The sequence below is a fragment of the Mustelus asterias genome, chromosome 9 (assembly GCF_964213995.1).
Source record: "Mustelus asterias chromosome 9, sMusAst1.hap1.1, whole genome shotgun sequence".
Lineage (NCBI taxonomy): Eukaryota > Metazoa > Chordata > Chondrichthyes > Carcharhiniformes > Triakidae > Mustelus > Mustelus asterias.
In genome coordinates this window covers 92,647,007-92,670,035 of record NC_135809.1, presented here as the reverse complement: position 1 = coordinate 92,670,035, position 23,029 = coordinate 92,647,007, and the positions used below count along the sequence as shown (strand labels likewise).

The 23,029-nt window shown below is 44.6% G+C and overlaps 1 protein-coding gene across 3 annotated transcripts in view; it reads right to left on the bottom strand.

The window, feature by feature from the left end:
* Positions 1-23,029, bottom strand: part of myrf (myelin regulatory factor) — a 243,668-nt gene that overhangs the window by 70,951 nt on the left and 149,688 nt on the right. For 2 of the 3 annotated variants that reach the window (XM_078221259.1, XM_078221257.1), the window contains 3 exons: positions 12,075-12,345; positions 11,156-11,256; positions 1,233-1,356 (listed from right to left, as the gene is read on the bottom strand). In XM_078221259.1, the coding sequence (XP_078077385.1) occupies positions 1,233-1,356; positions 11,156-11,256; positions 12,075-12,345 (496 nt within the window). The remainder of the gene's footprint in view (positions 1-1,232; positions 1,357-11,155; positions 11,257-12,074; positions 12,346-23,029) is intronic. The other variant, XM_078221258.1, reaches the window with a different exon arrangement.

Here is a 23,029-nt window from a genome sequence, read left to right as displayed (position 1 = left end):
TTAACAAGAAAATTGATCCCTAACCACTGCTCCCCCCCCAACCCTCACCCACCCTAGCCTCCCCCATTTATTCTAATTTATTCTAACAAACCCTCAGGAATTTAAGGAGTTGTAGGGAGGAGCAATTTCTTAGGCTCTGCTAATCTGCTGGTTGCCTCTGTCTTTCCATCCATCATTCGCAGACATTATTGTCTCCAGGTTTCTGAGAACTTCCTGAGACTGTTTTACATTTTGTTCATTTTTTTTGCTCAAAAACAGTCTTGGGAATGAAATATTTTCTACTCAATGTCAACCTCAAGACCCGCTGGTCATGTTCACTAAAGAATTAGATGGAAAATGAAACCTCCTTTGCACTAAGTCCTCAAATGTTCAAAGGTTAGCCAGACAATGTGCCGATGTGAAAAGCATCGCATTCACACAGCTTTCCTGTGGCATCTTCCATCTGAACACCAATCTGGTATCAATTCAATTATTGCTGAGTTAGGAACAAGTGTTACTCGATGGCAGAAGGGTCAAGATTAATTCTGTCTAATTTCGTTTCACATCAATCTCTTACAATCATCAGTGAGTGAAGACTTAAATTCCAACATTCTGGGCTGTGTTTGACCCTTGGCCGCAGAGGTGAAAGGTTAGGGTGGGATTCTCCAGTCCCGTTGGTGGTGGGACCCGCTGCCAGCGAAGACGGAAAATTTGGCGCTCCAGCCAAAACTCCATTCACTCTCAGCAGCACTGGAAAATCCCGGCTGAAACGAGGACAGAAAGCTTTGGCCTCAGTATCTAACTGTCATTCTTTATCTTCTGTCCAAATTTAGATTTGAGAGAAAGGTGACAATTTTTTCATTCTGCCCGATTATAACATGTGTTGGTGCATCAGCTTCCTCAATGGTGACCATGAAGTTGCTTATCACTTAGATAAAAGCAAAATACTGCGGATGTTGGAATCTGAAACGGAAACCGAAAATGCTGGAAAATCTCAGCAGGTCTGACAGCATCTGTGGAGAGAGAATAGAGCCAATGTTTCGAGTCTGGATGACCCTTCGTCAGAGCCCGAGCACTTGGAACTAGGCCTAAAGATTCCTCTAAATCCCTGATGCGCAGACAATATTGCGACAATGGGACCTAAAATGGAGGTGGAGAGCAGAAGGTTTCTCTGTAATTCTGGGACTAACGCCCGCTGTGCAAATAGTGGCGATGGAGTTACAGTGGAGAATCTGACACCGGCTTTTACTCACAGGTCTTTGCAGTTGACGTCACAGAGACTGGTCCACTTGTTCTGCTGGTGTGGCTGCCATTTTATGCACTGGTAGTTGGGATCCAGGTAGGAGCCATTCAGGCTGTCGTTGTCCTGCATCAACCCTGAAACCAGATGGGTAAATGAAAGGCTTGATAACACAGTAAACCAGAATAAGGTGCTTTTTTTTAACGGCTGAAATCTGTTCTTCAGAAATGACAGTTTTCGAGACTTAACACTTCAGAGAACCTCTGTGCATGCCAGCCAGGCATCAAACGCAACTGCCTTTGCTGACAATAACCTTTTTTGTCCCAACTTACAGAAATCTGGGGGCATGATTCCACAATTGCTAGACACACTTTGATGTCTTTTCTGAGGAGCCATTCTTCATGTGTGAGCCCAAACAGTGAGACATTCATTTTCTTGGATGGCTTGTTGACAGTAGGGCTGTTGCAACCTGCCAAGGTAACAATGCCACTAACTCACTGCCATTGACTCTCAGCACTTGGATGTCAGGGAAACTGCTCCAAACACTCATGTATCTTCTGCACAAAACATAGAAACTAGAAGCAGGAGTAGGCCATTCAGCCTTTTGAGCCTGCTCCGCCATTTATTATGATCATGGCTAATCATCAAATTCAATATCCTAATCCCCCCTTCTCCTCATATCCCTTGATGCCTTTAGCCCCAAGAGCTATATCTAATTCCTTCTTTTGGAGGGCCGAAGGGCCCGTTTCCTGTGCTGTACTGTTCTTGAAACCACATATAGAAACACAGAGTTACACCATTTTCTTATCTCTCTATCCCTATCACAAAGACATCTGTTAGCTTTCAAGGACACTTATTTTAAAGGAGCCATGAATGTTCCTACAACCACACCTCTCGTAACAATGGCATGGCCTCTTACAGGGCATGTCCCCAGGACACTTTAAGGTTTGTAACTTGCTTCCAAAGGAAAGAAAGGCCAAAGGAAAGAAAGGACACACAATCAACACCACAGAATAATAATCAGAGGAAAATAACCTAGAGTCCAGAGGAAGCTGAGGCATTCACATGAGAGAACCTGTAGGAGAAGAAAAGGTTGATGATAAATGTAATCTTAAATTATCTTATTGGAGTTTGTTTGAAATACGTTAGCAAGAAAAAGGTCAGGGGAAAACAAAATGGGTGGCATGGTGGCACAGTGGTTAGCACTGCTGCCTCACAGCGCCAGGGACCCAGGTTCAATTCCAGCTTCGGTCACTGTCTTTGCAGAGTTTGCACATTCTCCCCGTGTCTGCGTGGGTTTCCTCCGGGTGCTCCGGTTTCCTCCCACAGTCAAAAGATGTGTGGGTTAGGTTGATTAGCCATGCTAAATTGACCCGAGTGTCAGGGACATTAGCAGGGTAAATATGTGGGGTTACGGGAATAGGGCGTGGGCGGGATTGTGGTCAGTACAGACTCGATGGGATGAATGGCCTCCTTCTGTACTGTAGGGAATCAATGATTCTATTCTATGAAAATGGCAGCATGTCCAAATATGGGCTAGCTGGTTTATGGTGTCACTGATTGGCTGAGGTGAATGGTGTCATGGCCCCGTGAACGCTATATAGAGTTGGGGTGTATAAAAGTCTGTCTCAGGAGGAGTTGAAGTCAGAACAAATGATAAGCAACACATGATTGCCTGCTTTCCACAGGATTGGGCTAAATATTGATCATTTCTACTTTGGGCGCTGTTACCATGGGTAAATTGAAAACGTATTTTTTATATGTATTTAGTCATGGGATGTGGATGTCACTGGCAAGGACAGCATTCACTGTCTGCTCTGAATTGCTCTTGAGCAGGTGGTGGTGAGCCACCTTTGTGAACTGCTGGTCAAGCTACTGCAACAATGGTGTTAGGTAGCAAGTTCCAAAATGTTGACCCAGCGATATAGCAATACATGTCCAAGTTAGGACATTAGGTGATCTGAAGAGTAACTTGGAGATGATGGTGTTCTGACATACTCTTGCTGCACTTGTCCTTCTTTCTGGCAGACATCTTGGATTTAGAAGGTGCTGCTGAAGAAGCTTTTGTAAGATGCTGCAGTACATCTTGAGGGTGGTACACACTGCGCCAGTGATGGAAGTGGTGTACGTTTAAGGTGGTACGGCGGCAGCACAGTGGTTAGCACTGCTGCCTCACAGCGCCAAGGACCCGGTTTCGATTCCTCGCTTCGGTCACTGTCTATGTGGAGTTTGTACGTTCTCCCAGTGTCTGCGTGGGTTTCCTCTGGGTGCTCCAGTTTCCTTCCACAGTCCGAAAGTCGTGCTGGCTAGGTGCATTGGCCATGGTAAATTCTCCCTCAGTGTACCAGGACAAGAGCTGGAGTGTGGCGACTAGGGGATTTTCACGATAACTTCATTGCAGTGTTAATGTAAGCCTATTTGTGATAATACTAAATAAACGTTAAAGCTCTAACTTTACTTTAGGAGGTCTGCTTTGTCCTGGATGATGTTGAGTTTCTTCAGTGTGTTGGTACTGCTCTCATCCAGGCAAATAGGAGTATTCCATCACATTCCTGACCTGTGCCATGTGTAGGGTAAATACACTTTGGAGAGTCAGGAGATGAGCCATAAAAATCCAGCTTCTGACCTGCTTTTGTAGCCACAATAATTAAATGGCTGGTTTAGTTAACTTTCTGGTCAATGGTGTTAGTGGTGGGAGACTTTAGATGATGGGAATGCCTTTGAATGTCAAAGGGAGGTGATTAGACTTGCCATTTATCAGTCCAAGAAAGCTTGTTGTCCAGGTCCTGCTGCATATAAACACAGAATGCTTTGTTATTTGAGATATTGTGAATGGGACTGAACACAGATCTGAATACTGCCATATTGGGTATCTTGCCAAAGTGATCTTGATCAAGTCTGAGAAAGGCTCATCAACTACAATTTTTTGTGTTTTCTTAAAGTATTTCAATGCCCTGAACACTGACGTGGAATTTCTTCAAATGTTGTAGATTGCACAATTAACAAGCTCTTGAACCTTTTACATCTTGCGGGATGCCTCGGAGGAAAAGGCCAGCTCACCAATAACTGCACTTTCATATCCACAGCTGCTGCCCCTTTATTCCCCGATCCATCAAGTCACCTTACCTGGCAAGTACTAACACAGAGACCGCCAACCGTGAACACTTATTGTGACAGTGAGAAGCTGAAACTCTGGACATTAGTGAAAATAAATGAGGACCATGGAATTGTCATTGAAGGGATTAATGCTAATTGTGATATGCTAATCAGACAGTATACATCATCACAGGAATTGATGCAATGTCTCATGATTCTTCTCTCTCTTGTAGACCTCAAGGCAAGGAAGCCATTGTAAGATGTTTCTCAATAAAATTAATGTTTTCTTCACCTCAGACGGTTTTGTGAATATTCTATTAGCACCACAGGACCAAGAATATCATACAATGGCACGAAGTAAAAATGGGAAAGTCTCTGCCATTAGTAGAAAGCTTTGAGTTTGTCACACGTCTCAACCAGGCAGAAGTGTGGTTGAATTGGTTGATTTGCCAGGTATATCACCGCATCAGGCCCTGGGGTGAAGCCGAGTGGTGTGCAGGTCAGCACGTTGTTATACGCAGTGGGTGGCTCTGCAGATGATATACTCATCAGGCAAGAGATTGACAAAGAAAAAAACTACGTATGTCGAAGTAATAAAAGCACTTGATGCCTACTTCAATCTGTGAAAGAATACCGTTGACGAGTGGGCTAAATTTAATGAGCATACTCAAAGTGAAGGAGGAAGTATTGATATATTTAGCAATTATCTTTATAGATTTGCAGAGAATATGGCAACTTAAAAGATGAACTAATCAGGGATAGAACTGTCATCAGAGTCTTGGATGAAGCATCGTCTGACTGCTTGCAGTTGTGAGATCATTTAACCTCAACAAAGGCAATTCAACTGAACACATCAAGCTGAGGTTAGGAAGCAAGATTGATCGGTAATTAGGGGAGAATGGGAGAATCATATCCCAAAAATGACAGATTTAGTGAGGTGTGTTGAATTTGAAAGCAGAGAGATGACCATAAAAAAGCAGGGGAGGCAGGAAGAACATCCATCAACTTGCCCCTACTAACTGCAATTGATGTGGCGGGAAAAAACACAGGCATGAAAATTGTCCCACCAAAGAGGACGGCAGCCATTTTTGCAGGAAGTTGGGTCACTTTCAGGCTGTGTCGCAGGAAGAAGCAAAAAGAGAGCCCTTTGAAAGGTGGCAAGATCCATGAAATAGCAAATACCAATGATATTGAGGTGCTTTTCCTTGGAAAAATCCAGGAACCAGGCAGAGACTACTGGAGTGCGGATAATCTAGTAGAGGAAAATAAAGCACACTGGGGGAAATTTTCCCGTCCCGCCCACCACAGGAATTGCAGTGGGCAGGGGGGGTGCGCACCATGCAAAGATCCGTTGACCTTGGTAGGATTTTCCAGTTTTGGGGTGAGCGCGGCCAGAAAATCCCACCCACTAAGTTTGACACAAGGGCAGCAGTTTCAGTTATTTCTGATGCTGAAGCATAGTTGGAGGAAAGTTCTCTCAGCCATCATTCATAAAGCTGCAGGTATAGAATTCAAGTTCACAGATCAGCTAACTGTAACCCTTCAGTATAGAGAGAAGAATCACTGAAACCTTATATGTGATCCCGAAGCTGGGTTGTTCACTCTTCAGCAGGGAAGCCTATACTGACTTACATCTGATTTATAGAGTACAGGAGCCAGAAAGTCGAGAAGATTATCCTAAAACTTAAGAACTGAATTTCCACAGCTGTTGACAAGGCTAGGCAAGCTGAAGACAGCAGATCACATCACTCTACATTCTAAAATGAAGCCGGTGTGTCTATTTAAACCCAGAAATGTTCCTCATCCACTCTTGACAAAGAAGGAAACTGAGTCCATGTTGAAGCCAGGGATGATTTCACCTGTGACAGATCTAACAAGCTAAAGTTAAAGTTTATTTATTAGTGTCATAAATAGGCTTACATTAACACTGCAATTAAGTTACTGTGAAAATCCCCCAGTTGCCACACTGTTCGAGTACACTGAGGGAGAATTTAGCATGGCCCAATCCACCTAACCAGCACATCTTTCGGATTGTGGGAGGAAACCTGAGCACCCGGAGGAAACCCACGCAGACATGGAGAGGACGTGTAGACTCCACACAGACAGTGACCCAAGCCAGGAATTGAACCTGGGTCTCTGGCGCTTTGAGGTAGCAATGCTAACCATTGTGCCACTGTGTCGCCCCCGCCCCCACAAAAACTGGTGTTTGGGATGATCCCGGTGCCAAAACCAACTATTCGATTAGAATTTGCATGGATCTTACACAGCTGAACAAAGCAGTTGAACGCAAAGTTCATCCTCTGTCATCTGTGAATGAGAGCTCAGCAAAACTGGGCAGGAATTCAATCTTCACAAAGAGAGATGCAGATAGTGATCTTTGGCAGCTACCCCTCAGTGAAGAGTCGAAGTTGCTCACAAGCTTTATTACACCATTTCGGAGGGTTTGTTTAATCAGATTACCCTTCAGCATCATGTTAGTACCAGGAATCTTCCAGAGGACATTCCCACCTATCCTACGAGATCTGGATGGATGTCACATGGATGATGTTCTGATCCATGGATCCACTCAAACAGAGCATGGCACTGGAGTGAGAGCTGTGCTGTAACACCTACAGGAGCAGGACTTGCACTCAACAGCCAAAGCAAATTCTTGCAGCCAACTGTCCAGTTCTTTGGCAAATTGTGGATGCATCTGGTGTCAGAGTTGATCCACAGATGAGGAGGGCAATCAAGAAGTTCCCAGCTCCTTGGAATGTGACTGAACTCCAGAGATTCATGGATATGAGAAACCAGTTGGAAAGTTCCTACCCAACCTAGCTGTTCTACTAATGTGCCACTATAACCGGTGTTATGACAAGACAATACACATTGCTGGGAGAAAGCACAGCAGAGAACTTTTTGAGATAAATTAAAGAGATGCTGATGTCATCTGATATTTTAGCTCAATATGGCCTGGAACTATCCTTATCATTGCTGCCGATACACCTTCTAAGAGATTAAGAGCTGCACTCTTTCAGATACAGACAGCTGGAAAGCAGAGACCAGTTTTTCTACCCATCCCATTCACTGAACAGATATGTGCAATGATAGAGAAAGAAGCATTAGTTGCTATATGGGGTGGCACGGTGGCACTGTGGTTGGCATTGCTGCCTCACAGTGCCAGGGACCCAGGTTCGATTCCCAGCTTGGGTCACTGTCTGTGTGGAGTCTGCACGTTCTCCCCGTGTCTGCGTGGGTTTCCTCCAGGTGCTCCAGTTTCCTCCCACAGTCCGAGAGATGTGCTGGTTAGGTGGATTGGCCATGCTAAATTCTCCCTCAGTGTACTCGAACAGGCGCCGCCGGAGTGTGGCGACTAGGGGATTTTCACAGTAACTTCATTGCAGTGTTAATGTAAGCCTACTTGTGACTAATAAATAAACAATAAACTTTAAACACAGGCTTGTGAAAAGTTAGCAGATGATGTTCTTGGTCTCCATTTTAAGATAGAGACAGACCACAAACTCTTATTGACACTCTTAAAATCCAACGAGTTAGCAAAAATGCCTTCACAACTAGAATTCAGATTAAGGCTGATGATGCTTGATGCAAAGACAGAGTATGATGTGGGAAAACAGGCTACAGTGGATGCTTTGTCCCATTTACGAAGACCTAAACACAATGATTTAGTCCTTGTTGAAGAGGTAGAAACCTTTGCACCGACAACAGCCACAACTCTATCAGCAACAAATCAGCAGCCAAATGAAATCAAAGGTGCACAGAAGTTTGATAAAGAATGTGCTCAGATCAGAGATTACTGCATCAAAGCATCATAGGATCCCTACAGTGCAGAAGAGGCCATTTGGCCCATTGAGTCTGCACTGACTCTCCAACAGAGCCAGGCCCTTTCCACACCCTATCCCCATAACTCCATGCATTTACCACAGCCAATCCACCCAACATACACATCCTGGGCCACCAAGTGGCAATTTAGCATGGCCAATCCACCTAACCTGCACATCTTTGGACTGTAGGAGGAAACCGGAGCACCCGGAGGAAACCCACGCCCACATGGGGAGAACGTGCAAACTTCCACACAGACAGTCATCCAAGGCCGGAATTGAATCTGGGCCCCTGACACTGTGAGGAAGCAGTGTTAACCACTGTCCCACCGTGCCACCTTCAAGCCAGCATGCATAACACGCAATCCCATTCTCAGACAATACAATAAACAGAGAGGACATCTCAGTGTAGTTGACGATTGACTCATCTATGATGAGAAATTGATCATTCCGGGAGTTCTGAGACTTGATATACTGCAATGACTGCAGCAAGGACATTTGGGTATCACAAAATGTTCAATTGTTCAGCCGGAGCAAGTTTTCTGAATGGTGACCAGGTCTCGCCAAGTATTGGAAGAGATGATATCAAACCGTGTTACTTGTGCTATTCATCAGCAGGAGACAGAAGAATAATTGGCAGAATCTTCCGTCCCATCACGATCATGGGAACATCGTGGGATGACCTTCCTGAACACAGGGATAAGATGTCCTTGATCAGAGTGGACTCCTTCTCCAGATGGATAGAGGTCAAGCAACTGCAGGGTCACACTCCTGAAGCAGTGAACTCAGACAATGGACCGCAGTTTGCCAATGAATATGTTGAAGAGTTCATGGCTTCGTAAGAATTTGTCCATATTGCCAGTTCACCAAGATACCCTCAAACCAAGGGTGAAACTGAAAGAGGAGTGTGCACAGTGAACGCTTTGCTGAAGAACAATGACATCTAACTTGCATTTCTGAGCTATTGCTCAACTCCGCTCCAAAATGGTTTAGCACCATGTGAACTCCTCTTGGGAAGAGTCAAATTCCTTGCTTTCTCTCTCTTGTAGATCCCGTGACAAGGCAGTCACTTTCAGATGTTTCTTAATAAAGTTAATGTTTTCCTTACCTCAGCGGACTCTGTAAATAAATTAGCACAAGACCAAGATTATTATAGGAGTGAAGAGGGTGCCCATTGTTCCAAGAACTGAATGGCACTGGCTGAGGAGTCTCGTGAGCCTAATCCGAGGCACATAGTTTTCAAAGGATCCACGGTGTGGGAACACCAACCTCATATGCAAGTGATGGAGGTGGTTTGTAAGCATTTAGTTGGGACAATGAAGAATCCACTATGTATATCTGTCACACTGTACAAACATCTCTCACCACCTGCAGGATACCTTACGATCTGTGGTAGTCCAAGTGAAGGTGCCAGGAAAAGCTTCTGAAATGCCAATGACTCATGCTTCAATACATACTTTGAGCAGGATAGTTTGACAGGGTTTACAAGATATATCTGGGACTATTCTACTTGGGACAATACCATTCAGAACCTTCTCTGTACCTGTGTCTAGAACAGTTGCCTTCAAAGAACAGCTGCAAATGTCATTGTCAGTGGGCCCACTTCCTGAAGGCTTTCTTACTACTGCAACTGTCAGGCTGGTAGAAGCTAGTCTTCCTGGGACAACAGCTACCCTGAAATGAATCATCTTTGGTCTCAGCCATCTGCTTCTTAACCTCAGGTAGCTCAAGGAGCACTTCATACGACTAGTAGATTAGGAACTTGAGTAAGTAAGATAGCTAGCGCAAAAAGTAGCTACAATATTATAAGTTTGCAAATAGGGAGAATGGATTCTCTGATATGTTCTGGTGAATGGTATTGTTTAAAGTAAACAGAACTTGATCAACATAGAGGCGTAAGTTCATTTCTGTGTCCGGCTTTTGGCAATTGGACAACACCAAGGAAATGTAAACTTCTATCTCATGAAGGACTTGGCAGAAGTGAGAGTGAGAGCCTTTGTGCAAGTGTGTGGGAGCAAGACAGGTAGGTATGAAAGGATTTTATTTATTCACCTTTGAATTATTCAAAGTTCCTGCTCCTATTTCTTAAGTTCCTATTTTAACGTGGTGGAATAGGCTTGTGGTGGGCCTTAAAGGGAACTTGTTTTTTGGAGATGGTATACTTTATGAATGCATTTTCCTCCATTCATCAGCTCAAATCCACCTCCAAATGGGGAATAGCTTAGAGGAGAATCCTAGCTTGAAAGTCAGTAGGGCCAACACAGACAAATGTGTTTCTATCTCCTTTTTTTCATTCATTCGTGGGACATGGGCATCGCTGACTGGCCAGCATTTATTGCCCATCCCTAGATGCCCAAGGGCAGTTGAGAGTCAACCACATTGCTGTGGCTCTGGAGTCACATGTAGGCCAGACCGGATAAGGACGGCAGATTTCCTTCCCTAAAGGACATTAGCGAACCAGATGGGTTTTTACGACAATCGACAATGGTTTTGTGGTCATCAGTAGATTCTTCTTTCCAGATTTTTAAAAAATTGAATTCAAATTCCACCATCTGCTGTGGCGGGATTCAAATCCAGGTCCCCAGAACATTAGCTGAGCTTCTGGATTAATAGTCGAGCGATAATATCACGAGGCCAATGCCTTCCCTCATCCAACATCCATTTGTTCATGCCTTTTCTGCAGACGTTCACTGAATAGGATTAACAGGGAGAATCCTGTCTGACTAGCTCCCTTCCTAATTCATGGGCACTTACATTCTAATTGTGAGGAACCAACTGCAACCTTAGCTGAAATGAGCCAAGGCAGCACTGATTGAAGCTGAGGCTGCTTAGACTGTGGCTCCAGACTGACCAATGCATTTACACTGAATCACTCGAGAAGCTCTACATCAGCATGTTCAATGATAAAGTATCGACATGTCATCTTCCTGCAACTGAAAAGTTAAAATGTCAGGTAATTATTACTCTAAACCCGAGCTGAAATAGTTACCAGATGGAATAGAAACAAAGATGAGGCTCTTACCTGGCTCTTGTTTTATCATTCCATTCAGTATCTGGGTGTTTAAAGTATTTGGAGGAGAGTCTGAATGTTTCCGCTTCTTGGCTGGATGTACAGGAATACCACTGGAGAGACGAGATATCATTAAGGTCAGAAGGGTGTGGCTAGGAGAGTGAGCGATAAATCTAAAGAGAAATCTAAAGACAAACTTTATTCATGCATTCTTATCCAAAAACTCTTCCTTGCTGGCCTCAGAATTAGTGATTATTAGCATCTCACATACTTCATAACTTTCACTATAAAGTCCATAGGATGAGTTTACAGAAAAGTTAGGGTAGCTGCCAAATTAGCACCAATAAAAATGCTAACTGCGTATTAATCTGTTAACTGTTGAGTTCCTTTTTTGCACTCGCTGGAAACAAGAGAGGCACTGCTGCCTCACAGCGCTAGGAATCCAGGTTCGATTCCAGCCTTGGGTGATTATCTGTGTGGAGTTTGCACGTTCTCCCCATGTCTGCGGGGGTTTCCACTGGGTGCTCCGGTTTCCTCCCACACTCCAAAGATGTGCAGGTTAGGTTGATTGGCCATGCTAAATTGCCCCTTAGTGTCGGGGGATTAGCAGGGTAAATACATGGGGTTACGGGGATAGGGTGGGATTGTCGTTGATGCAGGCTCGATGGGCCGAATGGCATCCTTCTGCACTGTAGGGATTCTATGAAATGCAATCAAGAGTAATAAATATCTGAAGTTTGATGATTGGGAAGATGACCGTATATTGAGTAGTTGAAGCAAAAAGGTACTTTTTGCGTTAGAGTGATCAGTCTCAGCAGTACTCAGAATATATATAAACTCAGACTAAATCATGCATTAAGATACAACACATGTGCATGCACACACATTCACAGGCACACTCTCTCCTAGGCTAAAACCTCTTGCATCTTACTCTGATCCATGATGTTGCAGAAGCTGGTGGAGCATCTGGGACTGCTGGGCCTGATGGAGCTCATTTGGAGATATTCCTGATACTGGATACTGGGGCATCATTGGCTCAGGCTTCATGTACATCTCCCGTGGCACATTAGGATAGTGGGTGCTGGGCGGCTGATGAGGGTGCGGTGGTTGGAGATGCGCTTGTGCAGGATGTTCCATGCGAGAAGGAGGGGTCATGTGACATAAATGCTCAGGGGTCATAGTGCGAAGAAGATGAGACTCTGCTGAAAGAGATAAATAGGTTTTAATGCTTTCCAAGTTGGTGTACTTGGGTAACTTCCCTGCATACTACATGTCATCTTATTGTGGATTCGTTTGTAACAGGTTGGACTTGCAAATAATTGGCAGCATCCACCTTTGCTGTTACCCTGGGTGATTCTAACTGAGTAACAAACTTGTGAACATTAGGGCAAGTTAACTGAGGCCAGGATTTTCACCCCTGAGTCAGAGTTGGGAAAATTCCCTGACTCTGCAATCCAAACTCGGGGGGGGGGGGGGGGGGGGGGAGGAAGTGCCCCGGATATTAAAATTTTCCTTCCAGGGAGAAGGGGTCATGTGTCTAAGGAGAGAGGTGAGAGTTGGACCCGCCACCCCTGGAAATAATGAAGAGGCAGCCACAGGCACGCCACTGTGATAATGATAGGTTGTGAAATTAGTCATGCAGCACAAATCTTATAATGATATCCCTCAGGCTTACATCAACATAATGAAATAGCAAGCATTGATTTTTCTAAACTGCAGACTGTTCCTTTTTAATTCAAGGGACAGGAAATTTAAATGCATTGACAGTTTGACAGTTCCAATGAGTTTGTACACTTTTTACACACATTCACGTCTACTTTTAACTGATGAGCACTTGACTTCTCCCAAAGGACACGGCACCTCTTCCGAAGGACACCATACTTCTCCCAAAGATGTTCCTGAACCTGCCCAAAGAGTCCCTACCTCTTCAAAAGCACATCCTACCTTTGCAAAGAACTCTGGTAAGTTTAGACCTTCTTCTCAAAAGTGTGAGGCCCACAGATTGTATTTTGGACATTCAACTGATGGAAATTGGAGGTAGTTGCACTTTTACATGTGCAGCTGTCCCCATGAATCATAGATGTGCAAACTACAATCCACCCCTGTTCCCCTCCCTGGTGAAAATGTGGAGTGCCTGGTTCGAGGGCACAACTCCAGAATGGGGCTCCGGTGTCATTTTGGTGAAGCCGGTGACCTTCTCCATCTCGGTGAAAGTTCAGGCCCAAGTCTTGAACAGCTCATAGAATGCAACCCTTTTCCCTGTTAATCAATTCCAATCATATCCAAACTTTATTTTGTAGAGTAAATGCATTCAGTTTCTCTTGAAGCTTTAATTGTCTTTTCAATGTTCCTCCCTCCCCCGCAGACCGGAAAGTGCTGATTCCTTGGTTTCATGGGAGCTAAGGTCCTCCAATCCTCAGATGTGAGTCTAGACTCTGAATAGACCCCCAAACCAAACTTCATCTGATAATGCATACTTTCTAGTTGGGGCTTTGGCACCAATTATGGTATTCCACCAACAACCCTGACTCAGATTCATCAGTGCAAACTGCCGGGGGCAAGCTGGATTTGTATTTTAGTTTTCTCACCCACTATCTCTCCTGAAGATGCGGGCACATATTAGGGAAGGACACTTCACACACATGGCCTTCTTTATATCTTTGCATGAGGGGATTGACTGATAATTGGTGGCAGGCTATTCAATCATAAAGGTTATCATAGCTGAACCTTGTCCTTTAGTCAGGTGAAGCTCACACAGATACACTTAAATAAACTGAGGTATATAAGGTGATAAAAGGTATGGATAAAGTAGATGTGGAGTGGATGCTTCTTCTTGTGGGACATTCTAGGATGAGAGGGTATAGTCTTAGGATAAGGGATAGCAAATTTAAAACAGAGTTGAGGAGAAACTACTTATCGCAAAGGCTGTGAATCTGTGGAATTTGCTACCCCAAAGTGCGGTGGATGCTGGGACAGTGAGTAAATTTAAGGAGGAGTTAGACAGATTTTTAATTGGTAATGGGTTGAAGGGTTATGGGGAGAAGGCAGGAAAATGAGGATGAGGGGCATATCAGCCATGATTGAATGGCGGAGCGGACTCGATGGGCCAAAAGGCCTAATTCTGCTCCTATATCTGATGGACTTATGAACTTACTAGTTGGAATCACCATACAATGGTCATGAGTGAGAACCCCAACTGATTGTTGTCTCTCTAGCTCATGGATGCTGAGGCCAACTCTAGAACCACAATGGCTGTCATGACAGAAGGTGGATTTCTTGAACTCAACTCAGTGGCAATCAAATCTGAGACCCAGATCTGTATGTAAAACATTTATTCACTCAGTCATTGAGGGATCATTCTCAAATAGCTCACATTTCTGTGTAGTTTAAGCAGAGAAGCTCCAAGAGCAGTTCTACCTGAGATCAACTAAAGCTCACCGTCCAGTTATGCTTGAACTTGTACTGAACATCCTGAGATGTTGCAATAAAACCTTTCAATTGCAAGAAAGCAAATCAAAACTCTTGTTTAATCCTTAATTGGTGGCACAGTGGTTAGCACTGCTGCCTCACAGTGCCAGGGACCCGGGTTCAATTCTGATCTCGGGTCACTGCCTGTGTGGAGTCTGCATGTTCTGAGAGAGGAAATGGCCGAGTGAGGGAACCATGGTTCACAAAAGAGGTTGAATGTCTTGTCACGAGGAAGAAGGAAGCGTATGTAAGGATGAGAAAGCAAGGTTCAGTTGGGTCGATTGAGGGTTACAGGTTAGCAAGGAATGAGCTGAAAAAAGGGCTTAGGAGAGATAGGAGGGGGCATGAGAAGTCCTTGGCGGGTCGGATCAAGGAAAACCCCAAGGCTTTTTACTCTTCTGTGAGGAATAAAAGAATGACCAGGGTGAGGTTAGGGCCGGTCAAGGACAGTAGTGGGAACTTGTGCATGGAGTCAGAAGAGATAGGAGAGGCGATAAATGAATACTTTTCTTCAGTGTTCACCAAGGAGAGGGGCCATGTTTGTGAGGATGAGAGTGTGATACAGGCTGATAGGCTGGAGGAGGTAGATGTTCTGAGGGAAGATGTATTAGCAATTTTGGAAAAACCTGAAGGTCGATAAGTCCCCTGGGCCAGATGAGATATAACCTAGGATTCTTTGGGAGGCAAGGGATGAGATTGCAGAGCCTTTGGCTTTGATCTTTTGGTCCTCACTGTCCACGGGGATAGTGCCAGAGGACTGGAGAGTGGCGAATGTTGTTCCTCTGTTCAAGAAAGGAAATAGGAATGACCCCGGTAATTATAGGCTGGTTAGTCTTACTTTGGTGGTTGGTAAGTTAATGGAAAAGTCCTGAGGGATAGGATTTACAACCATTTAGAAAGATGCAGCTTAATCCGTGATAGTCAACACAGATTCGTGAAGGGTAAGTCTTGCCTCACAAATTTGATTGAATTTTTTGAGGAGGTAACTAAGTGTGTCGATGAAGGTAGAGCAGTTGATGTCATATACATGGATTTTAGTAAAGCGTTTGATAAGGTCCCCCATGGTCGGCTCATGAAGAAAGTAAGGAGGTGTGGGATAGAGGGAAATTTGGCCGATTGGATAAGTAACTGGCTATCTCATAGAACAGTAAGAAGTCTCACAACACCAGGTTAAAGTCCAACAGGTTTATTTGGTAGCAAATACCATAAGCTTTCGGAGCACAGCTCCTTCGTCAGATGGAGTGGTCTCTGTTCTCCAACAGTGCACAGACACAGAAATCAAGTTACAGAATACTAATTGGAATGCAAATCTCTACAGCCAGCCTCTACACATCTCTACACATCTCTTTAACCTGTGTTGAATGCTCCCTCCACCCACATTATCTGTACCTTTAAGACCTGGCTGGCTGTAGAGATTTGCATTCTAATTAGTATTCTGTAACTTGATTTCTGTGTCTGTGCACTGTTGGAGAACAGAGACCACTCCATCTGATGAAGGGGCAGCGCTCCGAAAGCTTCTGGTATTTGCTACCAAATAAACCTGTTGGACTTTAACCTGGTGTTGTGAGACTTCTTACTGTGCTTACCCCAGTCCAACGCCGGCATCTCCACATCATATCTCATAGAAGACAGAGGGTGGTGGTGGATGGAAAATTTTCAGACTGGAGACCAGTTACCAGCGGTGTACCACAAGGATCAGTGCTGGGTCCTCTGCTATTTGTGATTTTTATAAATGACTTGGAGGAGGGGGCTCAGGGGTGGATCAGTAAATTTGCTGATGACAAGATTGGTGGAGTAGTGGATGAGGTGGAGGGCTGTTGTAGGCTGCAAAGAGACATTGATAGGATGCAGAGCTGGGCCGAAAAATGGCAGATGAAGTTTAACCCTGATAAGTGCGAGGTGATTCATTTTGGGAGGACAAATTTGAATGCGGATTACAGGGTCAATGGCAGGGTTCTGAGGAATGTGGAGGAACAGAGAGATCTTGGGGTTCATATCCACAGATCTCTAAAGATTGCCACTCAAGTGGATAGAGCCGTGAAGAAGGCCTATAGTGTGTTAGCGTTTATTAACAGGGGGTTTGAGTTTAAGAGCCGTGGGGTTATGCTGCAACTGTACAGGACCTTGGTGAGACCACATTTGGAATATTGTGTGCAGTTCTGGTCACCTCACTATAAGAAGGATGTGGAAGCATTGGAGAGAGTGCAGAGGAGATTTACCAGGATGCTGCCTGGTTTGGAGGGTAGGTCTTATGAGGGAAGGTTGAGGGAGCTAGGGCTTTTCTCATTAGAGTGGAGGAGGTTGAGAGGCGACTTAATAGAGGCTTATAAGATGATGAAAGGGATAGAGTGGACGTTCAGAGACTATTTCCTCGGGTGGATGTAGCTGTTACTAGGAGGCATAACTATAAGGTTCATGGAGGAAGATATAGGAGGGATGTCCGAGGTAAGTTCTTTACTCAGAGAGTGGTTGGGGTGTGGAATGGACTGCCTGCTGTGATAGTGGAGTCACAGACACTTTAGGAACTTTCAAGCGGTTATTGGATAGGCACATGGAGCACACTAGAATGATAGGGAGTGGGATAGCTTGATCTTGGTTTCAGACAAAGCTCGGCACAACATTGTGGGCCGAAGGGCCTGTACTGTGCTGTACTGTTCTATGTTCTATGTTCTCCCTGTGTCTGCGTGGGTTTCCTCCGGGTGCTCCAGTTTCCTCCCACAGTCCAAAGATGTGTGGGTTAGGTTGATTGGCCATGCTAAATTGACCGTAGTGTCAGGGGAATTACCAGGGTAAATATGTGGGGTTAAGGGTAAAGGGCCTGGGTGGCATTGTGGTCTGTGCAGACTCGATGGGCCGAATGGCCTCCTTCAATACTGTAGGGATTCTATGATTCTTCATCAATCTTTCCATTGTCTTTCCATGCCATGGAACATTATTGTTACTCATGCTTAAGAGTTACTCTGCAGCGTACAGAGCAACAGACTGATGGGAACCTGGGTCTGCATCTGATACTACTCACATAGTCGGCTCCTATTTCTAATCATGCCATCAAAGGCAATTGTCAAGTGCTCATTTTATGTATGAGGTAATGGTGAGCTAGCCCCATCCCTTGTTTCTTCTGACTGAACAAGGCAAGAAGTAGGTAAAGCACGGACTCCTAGTTCCAGTAATATTCCGCACTCAACTAGACTATGAATAAAGCTCCAGAAGCAGCAGTGAGGGAGTCATCCAACAAAGACCACAAGGGGAAGGAAAGTGGATTTTGGTGTGGGAATTGCCACTAACAAAAGGACAGGCAGGAATGTGCTTGAGGGCAGGTTGGTAATGGGCAACAAAGCACAGAAAATTGGAGTGGAAAACTGGGAGATGCAAGTAGAGAAAGATTAGGCAGTTGGTAGAGGAATTTGCAGTCACAGCAAGGTCCTGAGGTGGAATGAGAGGAGGATGGATTTTTGAAGGGTGTTTTCCCTTCAAATACATAGTTTCACTGTGTCTCTGCCAGGGAAATATTCTCAACAAATTTCCACCACATCCCACTTTGACAAACTCTTCACCATCATAACTAACCTCACGCCTTGAGCCACAATATGGACTGAGGCAGCAACATTCAGCCACAGGCCCAATTTTAGAAGCTTCGAGGTGGGAGGTGTTCCTGAGAACAATGTGGGAATGTTACCTATTGTAAGGTGCGGCTGTGAGGTCCCCAAGCAATGTTAACAACAGCATGAACGACCTTGGGAATCTGAATCCAAGGTTAAGTGAAACAAATAAGTAACCTTGATTATGACCCCTTAATGCAATAGAGAAGCTGGACTGACAGACAGAAAAAGGGAAAGACTTGCATTTATATCAATGGACACTGTTGTTGCAGAAGTTGGATGATAGAAAAAAGTTAAGTGAAATGTGACAGGATAGGTGCATCTAAGCAAGGCTTGTAATATAGTGTTTGTAATTTGCATGTTGTGGGGTATTTTTATATACTACCTGCTGATGTTGTTGGGAGGGACACTTGCTCCAACGGGTGACTAGAGACTGTAACACATATTCTCCCTGCCTGTGTGAAGTTTGCACGTTCCCCCTCGTGTCTACATGGATTTCCTCCGGATGCTCCGGTTTCCTCCCACACTCCAAAGATGTGTGGGTTAGGTTGATTGGCCATGATAAATTGCCCCTTAGTCAGGTGAATGCGTGGGGCTACGGGAATAGGGCCTGGGTGGGATTGTTGTTGGTGCAGGATCAATGGGCCAAATGGCCTCCTTCTGCACTGTAGGGATTCTATGTAACTACAGTGTGACAATTGGAAAAGTAAAATCAAATAGAAAATGCTGGCATTGTGATTTAGAATAGCAAATGTTTCCAGACATGGATCAAAAATTATAACTATAAAAAATAATGGGCTCTCAATAGAAAGTGCGTGCCCTATGTAAATATTTAGGCATTACCGCAATGAAAAATGGATATTTTATCTGATGGGGAAACTTTTCTTACCCATGTCTTTTTCATGTGGCACCTACCAAAGAAAAATGGCGCACAGATTTTAAACTTGCTTTCCAAAATAAAACTTTGTTGAAAACTTCCCTTTTAATAATGATTTTAATAAAAGGTGCTCCAATCATTCAGTTGTCTTTTCAATGAGATGTTAGACCAAGGCCCTATCTGCCTGCTCGGTGGATGTAAAGTTTTAAAGTTTATTTATTAGTGTCACAAGTAGGCTTACATTAACACTGCAATGAAGCTACTGTGAAAATCCCCGAGATGATCCCATGTTAATATTGCAAAGAGCAGCAAGGGAGCCATCGCCCAGTCTTGGCCAACATTTATCCCTCAGATCAACATCACAAAAGGGGATTATCACATTGCTGTTTATGGGGGTTTGCTGTGAGCATACTGGCTTTCGCGTTTCCCATATTACAACAGTGACGACACTTCAAAAGTGATTCAGTTGGCTGTAAAGTGTTTTGGGATGTCCGGTTGCCATGAAACGTGCAACATGAAATGCAAGTCTCTCCCTCTCTTTCTATGCAAGCGAGAAGGTCTCGGATCTAATCCAAGTTCTGAGCTGAGCTGGTGCTTGATTTCATTCACCTGGAAAAGATGAGAAGGCAAAACAATCACTGAAAGAAGCTCCCAGCTCAGGCATGGAACAGATATGAGGGAGAGGAAAGCTCCCTTTAATTGATCTGTTCCCACAAGGTGGCTCTCAACTGACCCCAGCGGAACAGTGGATGTTGTTGGACATGAGTAAACTTGGCTGTGATGACCCCAGCATTCAAGTGCCGATATCCTCAATTGGGCTTCATGCATGGAAAGTGAGTCTGTAGGTGAGGTACCAGGGGGATGAGATCCTGAAGAGTTTGTTTATTCAGAAGAGAAAATCATATGTTTTTAAAAAATCTTGGATGACCATAACAATAAATTAAAACATCTTTCCGCATTTCATCCAAATGGGGAGGAGGAATGCAAGCAGTGTCCGAAAGCCGGAGCACCTTGTGTGGAGATTGCTATGAAGTTTACAGTATCCCAGATTTCATTATGTTTGTTCTGGCTCTCTGCCAATCTAACGCAGGGAGTTTTTCCTTGACATTAGTACATTACAAAGTGTACTGTTTCTTATCATTCTGAATAACTCTCTCACTTTTAAAAACAGTTTCTTAAACAAACAGTTGTTATAAATTGCCTCTCTAATCTGGATAACCCTTTTAAAAAATATTCTCGCAAAAAAAAACGAGGGAATCAGTTCAGATTTGCAACATTTACCTGATTTTTATATTCTTTACCATAGTGAATTCCGTGGAGTGACATTTGTGTTGTGGAACAGAATTGGATGGCCAGCACTCCCAGGTCACATACAGCAAATGTTAGCAACTGTTGGCATGGATAAGTTTAAGTCTAAAGTGTATTTATTAGTGTCACAAGTAGGCTTACATTAACGCTGCAATGAAGTTACTGTGAAAAACCTCTAGTCGCAGCACTCTGGTGGCTGTTCGGGTACACTGAGGGAGAGTTTAGCATGGCCAATGCACCTAACCAGCACATCTTTCAGACTGTGGGAGGAAAACAGACACAGGGAGAACGTGCAGACCCCACACAGACAGCGACCCAACTTGAATCGAACCCAGGTCCCGGGTGCTATGAGGCAGCAGTCCGAACCACTGTGCTGCCCCAGGATAGGGCCAGAGTCTGGAAAGCCCAAAACCCTCAGGCGATTTACCCTGTTTGCACCTCCACTTTATTCATGGGTTTGTAGTTTGCGAAACCCAAGGTTCAGAAAGGAGTTTTTGTGAAGTGCAATTGCCTCAGTAGCGGTTAAATGCTAAAGCAGAACACCAAGGCTTGCTAGTATCTGCAACTTGTAACTTAGCTGGATTACTGAGAACCTGGATCCAAGTTCTTCTGCCTCCCTCTCCACCCTGTCGTGGTTTCATGTTACACACCTATGGGACTCATGAAGACAAAAGATTGTCCACTGCTGAGGAACATTGCTGTTTACATATGGAATAAAGACCCTCTATCTTTCCCAATATCTCTAATGGAGCAGGGTGACATTTTTATTTTTTCTACCTTTGCTATAGTCCTTCAAGACATGATCTTCAATTTGGTGACAATCTCTCTGCTTTCTGGCAGAGGGAACGACTTTGAGACTTCCCAAACCCATGGGGACAAAGGACTAGAAATGTGGGTGCCCTGACTCTTGGGTGCTGGGGTTGGAACTGATTTGATTTTGATTTATTTGATTTATTATTGTCACATGTATTGCTAAAAAGTATTGTTTCTTGTGCATTATATAGATAAAGCATACTGTACATAGATCATAGAAGATCATAGAACCCTACAGTGCAGAAAGAGACCATTCGGCCCATCGAGTCTGCACCGACCACAATCCCACCCAGGCCCTACCCCCATATCCCTACATATTTTATCCACTAATCCCTCTAACCTACGCATCTCAGGAAACTAAGGAGCAATTTTATCATGGCCAATCAACCTAACCCGCACATCTTTGGACTGTGGGAGGAAACCAGAGCACCCGGAGGAAACCCACGCAGACACAAGGAGAATATGCAAACTCCACACAGACAGTGACCCGAACCGGGAATCGAACCCAGGTCCCTGGAGCTGTGAAGCAGCAGTGCTAACCACTGTGCTACCGTGCTGCCCATAGAGAAGGAAAGGAGAGGGTGCAGAATGTAGTGTAAAGATCAATTTAATACGAGGTAGGTCCATTCAAAAGTCTGATGGTAGCAGGGAAGAAGCTGTTCTTGAGTCGGTTGGTACGTGTCCTCAGACTTTAGTATCTTTTTCCTGACGGAACAAGGTGGAAGAGAGTACGAGCGGGGTGCATGGGGTCCTTGATTATGCTGACTGCTTTTTTGAGGCAGTGGCAAGTGTAGACAGAGTTAATGGATGGGGGGCTGTTTTGCGTAATGGACTGGGCTACGTTCACAACCCTTTGTAGTTTCTTGCGGTCTTGTTCAGAGCAGGAGCCAAACCAAGCTGCGATACATTCAGAAAGGATGCTTTCTCTGGTGCATCTATAAAAATTGGTGAGAGTCGTAGTGGACATGCTGAATTTCCTTCTTAAACTGCCTGTGAACTCAGTACGTGGGGGTGGCAGGCATCAGGACCTCAAGGGTCACCATTAGAGGAGAGTGAGAGAAGGTGGCCAATCCCTGGTATGTGGATCTGAGGATCTGGCAGCAGTGACATCTCCTACTCATTACCTCTCTAGTCTCTCAATGCACAACACACCCCCTCACTCACCCAACAGCCCTCCCTGGCACTCAGGACTCCTGCCGAACATTCAGATGTTCCATCTCATCCTCCAACACCGCCCAATGCTTCTCGCCTCACACCCACTTTTTACTGCCTCCATATATTTTCAACTATGGTAGGCACCCACACACAGCACTATACAATTCTGCCCTCTCTCCTAAGGTGTATGATAGAAGGAAGCAGGTAAAGTGGGAGACAGGGATTCTCCATGTTCTGAGCCCTATGGAGGAGATGGCTGTCAGCATCACGGGGTCGGATACAACAGATGCATGGCATCCAATGTCTTTGAGACCATCGAGAAGGATGATAAGTTACAGCCTTATGCTCCTTCTCGACTCCCAGCTCATCCTCATCCTGATACCAGCCCAGAGTTTGGTGCTTCCCACATCACCCACTGCCCTCACACCAGCCTTCCTACTTTCAGGCAATCTAGAAGTGTTGCCTATCCAGCCACAGGAGCCCAAGGAGGAAGACAGGGAGCATCAGCACGGTGCTGATGAAGAAGCCCTGTCGCTTGAGCTAAAACTTGACACCACCAGCTCAGATACAGGCATCTTGGAGGCAAATACAGAATTGGTATCAGCACATGCAGAGTGTCCTTGAATTTCATTATAGAGACTGTGGCAAATTCCATGGCTCCCATGC